Genomic DNA, 17,104 nt, shown 5'->3' on the forward strand with positions numbered 1-17,104 from the left:
TAAATTTACATGTATTTTATCCTTTGCAGCTTGTGTGCTGCTTCAGGCTTTGATACAAACAGGAATTACAATACTATTTCAAGCAAAATAGAGATAAATATTGTGTGCTATCAAAAAATTATTAGCAGTCCATATTTAAAATACTACTGAAGATTACCTTGAATTCTGATAGCCATTCTTCTACAATCCCTGTATCCACAGCCAACATCTTCCAACATTTGTTCTGAAGTTTTCAACCTTTAAGTTGATAGGAAAAAGCAGGTGTTATTTTGAAATATATTTTTTTCTCCACAAAAAAACTGGATGCACTAGAACAGTGGTGGCCAAACTGTCTCTCCGGATGTCCAGGGTTTGTTTGTTTATTTATTTTTGGATTTATATACTGCCATTCCCGAGTGGGCTCACGGCGGATTACAAAAAATAAAAGAGTAAAAACATAATAAAACTCCATAATTTCTCTTAATATTACTACTACTACTACTACTACTATTAAGGTGGCAGGCAAAAAAAACCCACTATCTCATCGCCTCATCCAACCAGGGGCCAGTCTTTCTGCTGTTCTTTTTTGGGAATGAGGAATCAGATCAATCAGATGGACATGGGGGAATCCCAGATCGAATATTGGGACCCCGCCCTGGCCTCAATTGTACACCTGGTGGAAGAGCTCCGTCTTGCAGGCCCTGCAGAAAATTAACAATTCCGGCAAGGCCCTTAGCTCTTCCAAGAGCTCATTCCACCAGGTTGGGACCAGGACCAAAACGGCCTTGGCCAGGGTCTAGGCCAGGCAAATATCACAAGGGCCCGGAACTACCAGTAAATTTATATCTGTAGAACGAAGAGCCCTGTGGGGGGCATAAGCAACCAAGCGGGGTCTTGCAGGTAGGCAGAACCCAGATGGCATATAGCCTTAAAGGTCAGTACCAAAACCTTGAACTTGACCTCGAAACAGACTGGTAACCAGTGCAGATATCGGAGCACCGGCTGAATATGGGCCCTCCATGATGTCCTAGTGAGGACCCTGGCAGGCACATTCTGTACCAGCTGTAACTTCTGGATCAAAGACAAGGACAGGCCCGTGTAGAGCGAATTACAAAAGTCTAGTCTGGAAGTGACCATTGCATGGATCACTGTGGCCAAGTGGTCCGAAGACAGGTAGGACGCTAGTAGCCTGGCTTAGCGAAGATGGGAAAATGCCATCCGGGCTACTTTCATGACATGAACCTCCATTGAAAGGGAGGCATCAAAGGTCACTCCCAAATTCCTGGCAACTGGTGCAGGTGTTAATTGCATCCCATCCAGGCATCAGAGATGCGCTTCCATGATAATTGTAGTCCATGGACATCTGGAGAGCCACAGAGCCTGCACTAGAAAGTAGATATCCACAAGAATGGCAAATCCTCTGTTTCTACTGCTCTGTATTATCTTTTTTAAAATTGTGCATAAAAACAACACTGCACATTTTAACTCTAATAGTTAATGTTTTATTTGGCTCCAGGAGGGGAGGGCGGGGATCAGAGCAGATGGTGAAAGGGAGGGAAGGGGTGTAATGCAGGGAGGGAATGTGAGAGTCTATAGGCCGAAGAGACAGGCAGTTCCAAATTCCTACAGGGCTACATTCTATATACCTAACTACATAGACATCACTAAATAATGGCAGAAACAACTGGATTCTGACATTCTGCTCCTCTAAAATTAGCCCCCAGCAGTCAGAGATTATGGGGAAAGTCTCAGGGAATAGGCTGAAAGTCCCAGACCAGCCTGGGAGCTCGGAAATTAGAAAGTTGACTCATGTTTGTAGTGAGTACAACACAAACTAAAATTCTTCAGAGACTTGCATCTTCCCATACCCATTCGCTCTCAACAGCTAAATATGTCAGCTTCAGAAACCCTGTTCAGGTTTAGCAACAAACAGATTTTATCATATATTAGAAAATACATAAAGTATCAATAAACTATCCTTAATTTAATAAATATTTATAATTTTGAAGGCAAGCATAAAGAACTAAAATAATTTATATGCTTTCAAAATAATCAGAAATCTAGATTTCACTGTATTTCCAATACATACAAGTCTGTTTTTATAAAACAGTTTCCAAAAAGTTGACTCAGGGATTTAAAAAGCAGAAGTTGGGTGTGGTCATATTTTTCATTTTATATAAGAAGCACACATTTTCTAGAAAAAAATCAATTTTCTCCAGGAACCTCATTTACATGTTTTCTTATTTAGTAATTCAATATTTACATAATGAACAATTGTTCATCGACTCTGCATCTTCACTGAAAGGCCAGTTGTACACAATAAATATGCGACATGGCATAGAAATGAATTGTAAAATAAAGTGAACATGTGAGCCTGTAACACCAATAAGTTCACAATATTTTAACTTAATAGCCTGCTTAGCCACATATACCCATATTACTCTCTTGTAGGCATAAAAGTAAAAGCTATAAAGCTTTCTTACCTGGTAACATGAAAGAGATTTTTACATGGAAATTTCATTTTATCTAAAAATCATCATCTATGTTTTGTTCTCTTCCCTACAAAATAGAATTCACTCCATGATTTGAATCCTGTTTTGGAAGGGAGAAACAGAGATCAATGTTTTTAACATGAGAGACCCACCTACTCATTCAGAGAATGACAACCCTATTTATTGTTGAATCTGAACCATGCCATGCTTATTTATAAAGCAGTTCTCAAAGACAACTATGAAATATTGAACTGCAGAAATAAATCAGAATGTATGTTTTTGAAAGTATAAAGTATATATTTTAGAAATTCTCTTCCACAATCATCAAATCTAAATTACAATGCATCAAATGTACACACAGCTGACTGCAAAACTGATTGTTATAGTATTATGTTGTCACCCACTCTGAGCTGCATAGAAAGGGCAGTTTATAATAAAGATTTACTGATTTGGGGATTCACTCTTTTTGGAAATATTCTCTTGGAGTCATGTTTGTACAACACTGACCAAAAAGAACCATTGATCTTACCCAGTATCTCATTGTGTTGGTCAAGAATCAATTATAGGTACTGGCCCAAAAAACCTACAAATTGGCTGAGCTCTTAAAAATGAAACTGCAAACTTCGCAAAAGTTTCCAAATTCAGAGCACCAGTCAAGCACATGTGTAATATGTTTTATCCATATCTGAGGCATCAACAAAATGCCTTCTTCATATTGTTTCCATATTTTTATTTCTACCTACACAATATATATGTATTAATTCTAATAGATTAAATTAAATGCTTAACCAATTATCTTAGTCTTGGAATAATTTCATCACAACATGTGATACTCTTGTTAATATTGATGGTTTCTAGTCACATGAAACCCATGGTCAAAACAACTTAAAAACAGTTTAGATTCTTAGACAGATAAATTATGTCTCCAGAAGGATTTGCAAGACAAAGACTGTAATCGTCACTTTATATATTTGTAAGGTGCTAGAAATAACATTCCCTAATTAAAGCTTACAAGTAACAAAAACAGGGCAACCAGCAGTTAAATGTAACATTTAAAAGGTGTAATACAGATAAATATAAAATGTAAATGAAGTCACAAGAAACTCTAGTTTTCTTTAGAAACAGAAAGTAAAATAGTGATTGAACATTGTAATAGTTTCAAACTAAAATGCTACAAAAACATTCTGCTCTAGGTTTTACAATTAAAACATAGTTTTATACTGGTTTTTTTAATTTGCAAGTTGTATGGGACACCGTTTTTATATACAAAAAGCTCAACAGAACCCTGTACTTTGTTGACATTTTCATTTGACTAAATATTCTTTTTAAAGAGACAATTACATTCTGTGAATGAGTACACCAAGGGAAGCATATATGGGGAACACCATCAAAGACTTTAAATCTAGGACAAGCAGCATTCTAAAGTTATTCAACAGTTACTCAGTGGTACGTCTACCAGTTCCATACTTCACATTCTTTACTAAGTTCACAGAACGTTTGAGTCCAGTGACACCTTTAAGACCAACAAAGTTTTACTAATGCATACATTTTCATGTGCATGCACAACTTCATCATAATCATTCAACAGATACAGTGAAACCATTACATATAAGTAGAAAGGTGGGTTATATCTGACAAAGTATACATGCACATAAAAGCTTATATACACCTTGAATAAAACTTTCTTAGCCTTAAAGGTGCCACTGAACTCAACCTTTGGACTGCTGCATCAGACCAAGACAGCTACATGCCTGAATCTAAGTTCACAGAGACAAGCATTAGTAAGTACAAAATGCTTTTACACAAATAAGTTCCAATGAACTAGATCTATAATAGTGGGTTTCGGGAACACAATTTTATACTGCAACCCATCTTCTGTTCCTATAGTGTGTAAAAAGACTGTAAGACTAGAAGTACAATGCCACACACAGTATGACTTCAGCCAGTCTGACAAGAACTCTGAGCAGGTTTCTGGGTAAGAAACTAGCCTTAATATGTTGACACTAACCTAGATGGCACAACAAATTAAAGTTGGATCAAGTGCTACTTTTAAAAGTTTTCAATTTCAGGTCTCACACAAAAGGAAGAAGGGATCATGTGACTTTGAAAATAGACAGGTCTCAAATTAATAATAAACTCCAGTTTGCTCTCAGTGTCTAAATATAGCCCAACAGTGAAATCCTATCTAGAATGTATGCCCACTAGGGCAAAGGTAAAATCACTTTTAAAACCTCCTATCCTAGCAGAGCATATAGATTAGCGATCCCCAACCTGTGGGCCGCGGACCACATGTAGTCCATCAACTAATTGGAGGTGGGCCGCAAAGGACGCCTTCTCCCCCCACCCCCTGGCCCTTTACAACACACTTCGGGTGTCATTGTCTACCATCACTCCCAGATAGGACTACCTCATTGCAGAGAAACAAGCTCAGGGTTCCCATTGATTTGTCATTGTCATGAGTTAAAATTTCCATGAAAATAAAATGTTCCTTATGTTCATTGTTGTGGTGTGTCTGTATCTTATTTTGAAGGGATGTTTAAACATTACCATAGCGATCAGAGCGCGTTAGGGCAGTGGTTGAGAGTAGAGGAGTAAACTACCCCCCCCACACTGGGCCTCAGTAAAATTGTCAAGCGTTGAGTGGTCCCCGGTGATAAAAAGGTTGGGGACCACTGATATTGATAACCCAGAACAGAGCATCTGCAATGGCACAACACTTTTCTTTCTACAGAAGCTACCACAGGCAGAAGTGAGGCACCACATTACCTCCCCATGGATAGGACCTAGTGTCTTCCCTGCTGCTTCTAAATCAACCCTTTTCAACTGTTTGACTGTGGAGTAACCCCTGAAATGTTCTTGAGGCTTCAAGTAACCTCGGACGTGATGTCAGCTGGACACACCTCCCTAACACATCCCCAAAAGTCACATATTTACAGTGTGCATGGCACCACTAATAAAATAAATTGCTTGTTAGAAATTAAGCAGCACAACTAAACAAAATCAGAGCCCAGTAGCACCTTTAAAACCAACAAAGATTTATTCATGGCGTGAGTTTTTGAGTGCAAGCACCCTTCGTCAGACTATGATCTTCTTACATGACAGGGAATATATAGCAAAAATCAGTTCTAATTTAGAAATTAGTTTCATTTTTGTTAGTGCAGTATGCTAAACAGTCAATTTTGACTGAACAAAACAAAGCGTTCATCTCAGCTGTCATAAGGCCCACCATGAAAAGCAGCAATTCTCTCCAGGGGGAATTATCTGTATGATTTGGAGATCGCCTATAACTGTCAAAGATCTCCAGGCACCACCAGGAACTTGGCAATCTTAGCAACATATTTTTCTAGGGTCAGAAATGGCTGCAAGGGCAAGTGGAAACTGGGGAAGAAAAGAATCCTTGTGCAGACTGTGCACAGTTCTTGCACTGGATCTAGGCAGAGTAGCTCTCACCTAGAGATGCCAGCCTCCAGGTGGGACCTAGGTATCCCCTGGAATTGCAGCTCATTGCAGCTCTAGACTACAGATAACAGTTTACCTGCGAAAAGATAGTTGTTTTGGAAGGTAGTCTTCTTCTGTACTTTCATTGTACGCAAATCCATCAAGGCTACCTTAAAAATCCCAAAAGACCTCCAACTTATCATTGGCAACTTAGGGAGGGATCAAGTCGACCTGCCCAAATAAGGCGAAAACCACCGCAATACTTTTTTTTAGTTAAATTTTTTTTTTCACAATTAAATCTTCCCCAACTGGAGTAACGCCTCTGGGGCTCAGGAGTAACATAGTCAACTACATAAATATGGTGTGTGCAATTATCTGAACAAGTTCTCTAGATCAGCGGTCCCCAACCTTTTTATCACCGGGGACCAGTCAACGCTTGACAATTTTACTGAGGCCCAGGGGGGGGGCAGTCTTTTGCCGAGGGACGTTGCCGTCGCCTGAGCCCCTGCTCCATTTGCTTTTCCGCCGGCGCCTCTGACTTTCCACCACCCGCTGGGGGGCGCTGCTAGCAGCAGCTGCACAGTGCCATGCCAAGGGGGAGCCCCAGCCACAGCGGCCACCGAAGAGCACCGAAGGTGAGCCCGCGGCAGAGTGGCAGAGCAGCTCCCGATGCAGCAATCGGGGAGGAGGATGATGAGGAGTTGTGGCCCGGTACCGACTGATCCACGGACTGGGACCAGGGTTGGGGGCCACTGGGGCCAGATGATCACTGGACTACACAGGCATTCAAATCCTCTCCTGGGTTCCCCATGACCTATAGCAGCGGTCCGCAACCTTTTTGGGGTTGCAGACCGGGGGGGGGGGGCGATCCGGGTGCCCCTGCACAAACATGCATGTGTGGCAGTTTTGCGCATGCACGCATGCATGGACCTGCTATGCATGCGTGCTTGCCCACAGGTTGGGGATCACTACTTTACTGAACATGGTTTCTGAAAGTTGCAGAAAACGAATTCTTTTAAAGAATTCCAAAGGGCTCACTTATGGCAACATCATACATAAAACGGCTGCCATTGTATTACTGAAATATATGAAAACCTACTTAATCAATGTAATACTTTGCCTTTCATGCAGACGCCAACTATATGTTAAGTGAATATAGAGAGGATGCCAAGTAGCCATTTAAAAAACTATCAATTCATTCTACCTTCAATTTGAAACATATGACCCATATATTTCAATGAGAACATTTCAAGCCAGAATGAAAAATAATGTGTTTTTTAAGGTTAAGTTTCCCACAATGACTTTTCCAGGCAAGTACCCAAGATTGCAACATCATACAAGGAGACTAAAATATCTGGACACAGATTTCTGCCTACACAGAGGCTTAAAGATCACAGCTCAGAACATACCTACTTCAGCGTACTAAAATTAATAGAGATTAGCAAATGATAACCTATATTTCATGGAGACATTTCAAGCCACAGGCATATAAAAATTGTAAAACACTCAATGTGAAAAAGAAACAATACTTAAGAGCAAATTTCAAATTCAATTTGAGTTGCACAACCATGATGTTAATTTCAAAGGATATATGAAAGTGCCTGAGGATGATCTTTAAGCAAAGCATTAATGCAGTTACATTAGCAAATTCCTATTACCATAAAATGATTTATAGTAGTGTCAACACATGTTTTATCTTACTGCTAGTGCATGTTAGTATGGCAAAGAAGACATTACTTCTAGGCACTGAGCATTAGTTTTACAGTGATCCACTTCATCCTAACAGCTAAAAGCCCGAAGTAACAACTACAGGTCCGAAGAAGAATTTCCATGCCAGTCATTGCACCGTCTTCCTTAAATCAGCTTGTCAGACCACATCACAGGAATTTTCAACCTTCAAAGCCAAATAAATGCCATGGCCCCATGAAACACTTTTTAAAAAGGAATTATGGTGCCGATGCTCAAATGCTAAGAACTTTGGGAACAGAGACTATTAAAATGGAGGGCAGAGGACGACGCAGAAAAATAGGACCGACATTATCATCATCATCAGTAAAAATAAAATCCACGCCAGTTCTTAGGAGTGTTAGCTGGAGGCCAGCCGCGGTGGAAACTGTATCCGACGAGGAACTGGCGATGTTCAGCACAGGCTCGGCTAAGCTTGGACACGTGCGGCCCCATCTATGCACACTTCCCTAACGACGACGGGGCTCGCTGTCGAGTTAATTATGCAAAAAGAAAAAAGAACGAGAGGAAAGGCAGGCAGGGAGGCAGAAGCGCAATAAGTTGCGTCCATACAAGGAGACGCTACAAAGCCCAGGCATCCCAAGCCGATCTCTGGCCGAAGCCTCAAGCAGGCGACAGCCTGAAGCCTCTGCATCGGCATTCCGACACTCTCTGCCCGATGAGACGCTCACAGGCACACCCCCCCCCCCGCGCCCGGTAGTGTCCTCGGGCCGGGACTAGAGGGCAGCAAACGCTCCCCTAAGCCCCGCTTCCCTGCCCGCTCTCCGAAAAGGGGCGGGGGGGGGGAGGCATCGAGAGGAAAGGATCGACTCAAACCTTCGAACTCTCCAGGAGAAAGAAATCCGCCCGCCGCCGCCGCTCTCTGCCCGCAGCCGTTACTCAACCGTCGCTTCCAACCGTCCCAACCAACCGGGGAAGGATTCTCTTCGTCAGAAAACAAAAGTTCTCCCCGTGCCAGTAACCAGGCTCGCCCCCTTCCGTAGCCAGTGCTGCGCCAGGTCGGCTCGCGCCTCAGGGAACTCGTCTTCGTTTCTCCGCTCGCCCGCTTGCCAAGGGGAGCCAACGAGAGCGCACGGCAAAGAAAGAAAGAAAGAGACTGTCAGGGGGACTTGGAGCACAGCAGGCACCCGCACCACCCTGCAGGGCTTGTTACTGAGAGGCCGGAGGGAAGGCCAATCGTGACGCCACGACCACCATCCTCACCAATCGAAGCTCGCAGGGGGTGGGAGCTGTAGTCGATCCCGCCTCCTTTTTTCTCCGAAGGGGTGGAGCTACCCCACTGCGAGAAAGGCGATACAGCGTGAGTTAAACGGACGCGTGGTCGGAATACTTGGGGGCGGGACTTTGGTTGTGTCGTCATCAGCTGATTGACAATACGCAACACAATCGGTTTTGCTGGGGTTAAAGAAGGTGAAGGGGCTGCTTTGTCCATCGCAGGTCCAGGAGATTATTGTGGCGATTAATCCCATCTGCCGCCTTTGTTTGAGACAAACGATCGGTCTGCCTCCAAAGTACCAGAATCGTATTAAAGACTACATTTTTTTTTACAAAAATTACTGTTCAGCGAATCACGTGCTTCACCATCGTGGAATTATTCTTAACGACTCCATGGGAAAGGTCAGACTGCCGTAGCAGGCAAGTGTGTAACAATGTTGGATGTATATTAGTTCCCTTTCTTATGGAGCCTAAAGTGGCATATATAATATAGATAAAATACATAATAAGAACATTTTTAAAGTACAATTTAGGACTGCTTGTAATGTAATCATATGTGTTTCTAAATAAAGCTATATTTAACTGCTTCTCAGGTCAGAAGTAAGGGGGCCCTCTAGGGGTTAAAATTCTAGCAAAGAAACAGTCCCACTGAAATATATTGGTACAGCACTTTAACATAAGTTTTCCTTCTAATACCATGTTTGTTAATTTCATCCCTATTAATAGAATGAGGCCACCCACAAACACAGTAAGGGTTTCTGAATATAGAATACACACACATATATATACATATACATCCATACATCCTGCTTAAAATCATACAACAATGCATAGCAACAACCATTGAAAGGGAATTACCAGATATTCAAGTTGGCTTTCAATGGGGAGTGTGGCACTTGTGACCGTGTAGCAAATTTGTGCTGGATTTTGAAAAAATTCCTGGGAATATCAGAAGGATGTCTACATCTGCTTTATTGACTACAAGAAAGCTTTTGATTGTGTGGATCACAGCAAATTGTGGGAAGCCCTGTAAAATTTGGAGATGCCAGTGCATTTGATCAAACTGATGCAGTCACTCTATGCAAACCAAGAAGCTGCTGTACATACATCATTTAGTGACACTGACTGGTTCAAAATAGGGAAAGGAGTGCATCAAGGTTGTATTCTTTCCCCTTCCTGCTTAATTTGGATGCTGAGATCATTATGACAGAGATTAAACTCAAAAAATCAAATACTGGAGTTAAGATCAGAGGAAGGAATATAAATAATCTTTGGTATGCTGACGGCACTGCCCTCCTATCAGAAACTAAGGAAGGCCTAGAACAGTTGATTACAAAGATCAATGATGTAAGCAAGAAATCTGGCCTTTTCTTAAACATTAAAAAGACAAAAATAATGACCGCTGAAAAAACGGACATCACAATAACAATTGATGGTGAAGAGATCGAATTCATTTTTCTTGGATTGCAAATTGATGAGACTGGTGAACGCAGTATATGGAAATAAAACGTCAGATTGTGTTGGGTCGCTCAGCAGTGATGAGCTTGAACTGAACATGGAAAAGCAAGGACATAAGCCTGATTACCAAATCTAGATTAATTAGATCTATCATATTTCAAATAGCCACTTAGAGTTGTGATGGAAATCATTGTGGCAGTTGTGCCATAGGATTGCCAAGAATTGGACTCAACTGAATGGCTAACATCATCAGTATGGCCCATTATGCACGGAGGGGAAAGTCCACATTCGGGGTGGAATGGAAAATCACCAATTATGCACGCCACAGGCGGCAACAGGGCACAGAGTCAATGTATACCGCCGAAAAAGCCGCATTAGCGAGATGCAGAAGAAAGTGGAGCTTCCCGGGACCAGGGCGCAACTAGAAGCGGTTCCAGAGTATCCGCGTACATAATCCGATACTCTGGGTTTTGCCACTGTTGCGTTCCGTCCCATGCATAATCGGTTTGCTTCGCTTCTTCCTCCTCCTCGTTCTCCATGCCACCGTTTCAGCAGCCGTGCATAATAGGCCAAAATCTGTATGAAATAATTCCTTGCCTCCAAAAGGAATCTAGAATTCTGGAACTGCAACCAATGTCCAGGCTACTGTAAAAGTTCCTCTGGAGGAGAGCTTTTGATGGCATGGCATTCCCACTGGCTTTCTCCTCCCCCACCCCCAAATTCTGCCCTTCTCAAGCACAAGCTACAAATATCCAGGAATGTTTCAAGTGGGAGCTGGCAAGTCAACTGAGCATTTTGCATGTAGCCTGCAGGATAGGTGAGGAGTAGAACTGCATAGTCCCTTTCTTATTCCCCCTTAAAAGATCAGCAAAGGGCCTGATTTAAACGTGATGCTGGCAAGACAAGAAAACTTTACCCTGTCAACCTGCACATGCCCAGTATTTTATTTAAATTGGGCTGCTATATATGCACTATTAGAATGTGGATGCAATGTATATGTGGACTCCATGTCTCCGATATACTAAAGTTGCATAAGTGTGGACAGCACAATTTAAATGAGATGCTGGATGCAAGAATCATTGCATGAGTAAGAGCATTATGCTAAAGTCCTTGGAGTAGGGTTTCAACAATACTCCACCAATGTTGGAATCCATTTCCAAGCCCTCTGCATCCGATCTTTTTAATAACGAAATGTTAAAGAATCCAGAACAGATCTGTCATATTTTTGTTTTTCAAATTTAGCACAAAGAAACAAAACAGGAAATCCCACCTCTTTTTTGTCTGCTGTAAATTTAATTTTAATCCTCTTACTTCTGTCCTTCACAAACAGGCTTCCACACCCTCTTTTCAAAGTTATGTCAATACAAATTTATTAATCAGAACCACGATGGAGTTACCACAGTTATTAAATGTTGCATACATCTCTGACATACCTTGAACACATCAGGTGAAGAGCAGATCCCCAGAACCTCAGAAAAACAGCAAGTATAAACAAAACAATGTGGATATCTATAAGCTTTCATAGTAGAAGAGTATTTCAAAATAAGTCATTTTAGCTGTTGTGTGGCATCATCTTAGTTCTCATTAACTATCCCTCCGTATCCCAGCATGCTCTAATATACATGAACATTACAATTCCTGCTTTCACATATCTGTAAGTAAAATCATTTTTGCACATGCAAAGTGATGTTGCTAAATCATGGCCACTAATAAAAAACTAGATGGAATTTTGTGTGCCTGATTTTGGATGAAGGCAAAACTTTTTCTGGATAGCACCTATTGTCTTCTAAAAAGTGAGCTATTTTATTCAGTGAAGTGGGTGCAGAAATGTAAAATAGCTGTTAACAAGAGAGCATGGTAAATTTTCCTATACATAATGCAGAGGTGGGAGGATTGAATTTGAAAGAAATCCAAAAGCATATGTTAATATAGCAGGAAAAGGTCAACATCTGCAGTTCTGAAAACCAGTCTTGCCATCAGAATTAATCAGAGATGACAGCTCATTCCCATGTAGCTACATCACAGCCTCTCCCTGCATTCAACTCGAAAGCAGTTGAATTGCCAAGTGCTGCCCTGGGTATGCATAAACACTCTAAGCAAAATCTTTTATCTAGATCTGGTGTGCAGCATGCAGGTCCCATCTGCCTCAGTTCACATTTTCTCTGCCCCTCTCCATCTTCTCCCTGTAGCATAGAAGTGCTGAGTTTTACTTGGGAAATAGGAAACAGTTTTATCTGTAAAGAGGAAAATGGCATTCTTGTTATGCTTCTGGCCTACCAACACTGCCCAGGTGATATTCTATCCAAGCTGGCAGGCACCGCTCCCATCTTTTAATTATATTTATATGATATACTGGCATTAGCTGGTTTATATAATGGGTAGTTGAAGACATCCTGAAAAACAGACTATGTTGTAAATTAAATTTTCAGTTCATGAAATTGTGCATTTGCAGAATTTGTAAAATTCAATAAAGGACAATATAAAGTATTCCTAAATACTAGCTGGCCACACATGATGGCATTGCAATAGCCTATGAGACCTAGAAAAATGAATCCATTTGAAATAGTTATATACTAATTGTTTATTGGCACTCATTAAATAAGGATGTCAGCATTTCTTATGTAGATTTCCATAAGAATTGTCAGAGATGTAGTAAAAGTAATACAAGGCTTAAGGGTGAATGACATAAACCAAATCTATCAGTTATCTAACAAATTGTAGGCTTGCGAAGACTTGCCTAAGAGGTGAGGAAGATAAAGAATTAGAAAAAATCTGCCTCTGTAGGACAGTGGTGGAAAACTGCTGGGGTCAGGGGCTGGATGAACAGTTTTCTGAACCTTGGATGTCTAGTGATGTAGAACAACTGCCCTCATTGCTTGATAGGTTTGTCAAATGGACAAGGGGGGGATGTCCTGTCCTTTAGAAGTTTAATTAGTGGAAATGGGCAGTTGAAGCTTTTCATTCCATGAAATAACAGATATTTAAGGAACAGCAAGGTGGAACAGTTTAAAACTTGGCAGTCCTAGACATCATAGGTAACCTGTATGTTTCCTTTATATGAAAACTCAGAGTCTTGAGCGAGTTTGGTTCTAATAAAGGTTGTCCGTTGTTAATAAAGTGTTGCTGTTTTCTTTTCTTTGGGATTTTTTTCCTAATAGATTAAAAACACTTTTCTAAAGAGTGCTGTACACTTCCAAATTGATTGAAATCAGTGGGCATTAAAAATGGTGTCTCTTGACTAAGAATTGCACTGCAATTCAGTTACATGCAGCCTTTCTTTATTATCTGTTACCATTACTACAATGACATCTACAGGTGAAAGTAGTTTTTGATTCCAGATGGCAAAAAAGTATGTTGATTTTTCCTGGATTTACACATGCTGTTGTTGATGCATACTCCAGATCCCTTGCAACTACAAGAAAGCAAGAATGCAGCTCTTTTGCAATTTCTCAATAATCTCTTTGAGAGAAACTCTGTGTACAGTGATGCTATCAGTTCAATCCTTTGATGCAAGCAGACCCTTGCACCATACATAACAGGTCAAGCAACATTCTAAAATGCCTTCACTCCCGATTAAATGGAAATACGCTTTAGAATCACAGTGATTTAATCTTTATAACACCATACTAAAGACTACAGGTGGGGTTGCACTCTGTATGGTCTTTACACAGCCCTTTTCTGTGGGATCAAGGCCTTTTGCCAGCACAGTAACAACACTGGCAATTGCTGCTATCATTTAGGTATTTTTTATTTATAGTCTGCCTTTCCCTCTTGGACTCAACGCAGATTACAAAGAGTGAGTCAAAGAGCGAGACAGGATAAGACTTTCAATAATCAATACAATAGGAGAAGTGTTAACCAAAATGCTCTGAGAAAAGCAAAAGGTTTACTAACTAGGATCTGCTTTGCACAGTTTATGAGGTGATTAAGTCCTTCGGGAATTCCAGTCAGACAACAAATGCTATTTAAAATAAGGTTTGTAGCTTTATTTAAGAAATAAGACACAGACAAACACTAAGCAATCACATCGTACATGTGGCAGGGGGGAAATAAGATGGGAGTTGAGGGGGGGAAGGATCAACAAAAATTATACAATTACCTATCTTGGAAATGATGACCACAGGAGGATTCAAAGTAAATGGAATGACCCACATGCAGTTGAGCATCTGGCAGGATTTGTCCAGCACAGGGGTAGTCAAACTGCGGCCCTCCAGATGTCCATGGACTACAATTCCCATGAGCCCCTGCCAGCAAATTCTGGCAGGGGCTCATGGGAATTGTAGTTCATGGACATCTGGAGGGCCGCAGTTTGACTACCCCTGGTCCAGCGGAAGCCGGGTACAAGAGAAGTAGTTTGGGGACCCCAATGAAAGGTATTTTATACCCTTCTCCTTGGGCAATATGTGGTGAAAAGTCACGTGGGCTTTGGACAAAGGATTCAGATGCCTCCTTTAATATGATGGCCAAAAGATTGATTGATCCAGAATGTCCAAGATCAAACAGAATCATCTAGGAACCTTTGGACCTGGGTTTATCTAGGTGACTACGTAAAGCACTAAAGCTTTTTGGCAAGCTGGTGGTGTTGGGTGAATGGGAAGGGGATTTCAGAGGTAAAGTAGTATAGACAATATTCCCTAATAGTTTATCCAAAAAAACTCATTTGTAAATCATTTAATACAGTGCAACTCTGTTACCTGCACAGAAAAGTCCTCTTGAATAATTCCATTTTACATAGTCTCTGGAAAGCCAGGATGATAGGAACCTTCCTGACCTTCTCAGGCACAATGTGAGAGATACAATGCAGAAGGCATGTGTACAGGCAGTTGTTATATTATTTTAGAATCTGGGATGGGATGTGGCATTATCCTCCTTCAGATGGTAATCTATACATCAAATGTGAGGTTACAGTCTGCTTTTGGGACCCCATGCAGAGCCCGTGAGCAAAAAGCCCAGACTTGTGACCTGAAGGCTGGCCCTGACAAGACCACTGTTGACATAGGCCAGAAGATTACTTTCTAGCACTGATGTAAAGCCATCTGCTGAATGTCTTGGAACAGTGAAGCACAAAATCAAACTCTATGGCTCAGTTCAGGCATCATATGTAAACATGGTTTGATTAAACAGAATCTGCATCCACATGGTAATGATTTATCCATTTTCTTCCATTGGTACTGAAAAAACAGAGGCAACTATGGTTAGTACAATTCTCCAACTGCAGGCCTCTCCACTAATGTTAATTAGGGTCTGATACACCAAGATGTGAAACCATAGTTTCAAGTTGATTATTAACCACTGGTTGTCTTTATTCAGTGGTCTGAATAACCCAGACTAGCTTGAACTCATCACAACTCAAAAGCTAAGCATAGCTGGCCATGGTTAGTATTTGGGCAGGATATCCTTAAGGAAGACAATGAGTGCTATGCAGAATAAAGTAATGGTAAACCACTTCTGCTCAGCTGCTGCCTTGAAAACCCCAAGAAGGGTAGCCATAGTTGTTTTGACTTGATGACACTTAATTATTAATTATCCTTTATTCTGATTTTACTTGATATATAAACATCAACATGCTGGTCAGAATATTGTCTGGGTTCCGCTAGCCAAGTAAAGCAGTGATTATCTTCTAAAACCACATTCTGAGTTCATAAACTAATAACCATAGTTAAAATAAAATGCACAGTTGTATTCTCTCTGCTTAGGGTAATTTTCCATAGATATGCGGGTTTTTTAGAACATTTGATGTGACAGAACTTGACAAAATAATGGTTAAAGTTTTACAATGGAATACTCTTAGCCTATATCTCTTTTGATCAAACAGGGAGTCTTTGTTCTTTACTGGAATGGATATTCTAATATGATAAAGCTGGAAATAAATAATAGGTGGATTAATAGTAATGTACTTTATATGGCCCAGTGCTTTTTGTTTTAATGTGAACACATAGTTTGTCTCAAAAAGTTCTTGGTGATATAAAATTGACTATAAGCAAACCAGTTAGCATTGCAAGCTGGCTGGATTCTTACCAGTGTAGTCATTTTTTAAAAACACCCAGTCTCTATTTATTGATAATGACCTACTCCTTAGTGCTTCATTAAAAACAACAGCAATATGGCAACACTAAAATAGTAGAAGTCAAATATAGCATACAAGTTTCCAAATGCCTTTGAACTCTACATCAACGTGAAATAACAAGAGCATTTCCACAGACTATAAATGTAGTGTAATATTTGCCGAATGTAGGCAGCCTATTCTGGCCCCTCCACATGTCGCCTACATCCAGTGTCTGGGCCACAGCCGGCTCGCTACATCCTCCATTTCAAAGCGCGACTTCGGGAATCGCAAAAAGTGGATTCATGAAAAACAGAAATCACCAGTGGGAAACCAACAGGAAACCAGCAGAAGGAATGTATGGAGGGTGAAACACACGATAGTCAGCTCTGCAATGCACCCACCTTCCTCTCCCTTCTTCCCAGGAATGGGAATCTTTCGTTTTAAAAATCACGATACGCGCAGAGCAACGCATATGCGGATACACGCATAGGCAAGGATAGTGATACACAGAAGCATATGTTATGCAGTGATGTGACACACGGCATGCTTCTCAAATGTTCATTTTTTACAAAAGAATTAACAATTTAAAAAGTTATCACAACATCACCAAACAACCATGTTTTTGGCATACTTGGGAACCCCACACACGCACACACACAAAATGTCTTCCCCCCCCCCCCAAGTGTGAGTACTTTGCCATTCTCAAATAGGCACATCACGTAACATAAGC

General features: G+C 40.9%; 1 protein-coding gene across 6 annotated transcripts in view; it reads right to left on the reverse strand.

Annotated features, from left to right (window-relative positions):
- The window catches only part of HYCC1 (hyccin PI4KA lipid kinase complex subunit 1), a 45,546-nt gene extending 36,571 nt beyond the window's left edge, over window positions 1–8,975 (reverse strand). For 2 of the 6 annotated variants that reach the window (XR_013225682.1, XM_077304743.1), the window contains exons 1-2: window positions 8,472–8,811; window positions 158–237 (exon numbers count right to left, since the gene is read on the reverse strand). Coding sequence is in view for 5 of the 6 variants with exons in the window: in XM_077304743.1 (XP_077160858.1) it covers window positions 158–208 (51 nt within the window). In the remaining variant the exon portion in view is untranslated. Of the gene's footprint in view, window positions 1–157; window positions 238–2,462; window positions 2,572–8,471; window positions 8,812–8,858 lie in introns of those variants that run through there. The other 4 variants (XM_077304744.1, XM_077304745.1, XM_077304747.1 and 1 more) reach the window with 4 other exon arrangements.
- Window positions 8,976–17,104: the final 8,129 nt, after the last annotated feature.

The sequence above is a fragment of the Paroedura picta genome, chromosome 11 (genome assembly GCF_049243985.1).
Source record: "Paroedura picta isolate Pp20150507F chromosome 11, Ppicta_v3.0, whole genome shotgun sequence".
Classification (NCBI taxonomy): Eukaryota; Metazoa; Chordata; class Lepidosauria; order Squamata; family Gekkonidae; genus Paroedura; species Paroedura picta.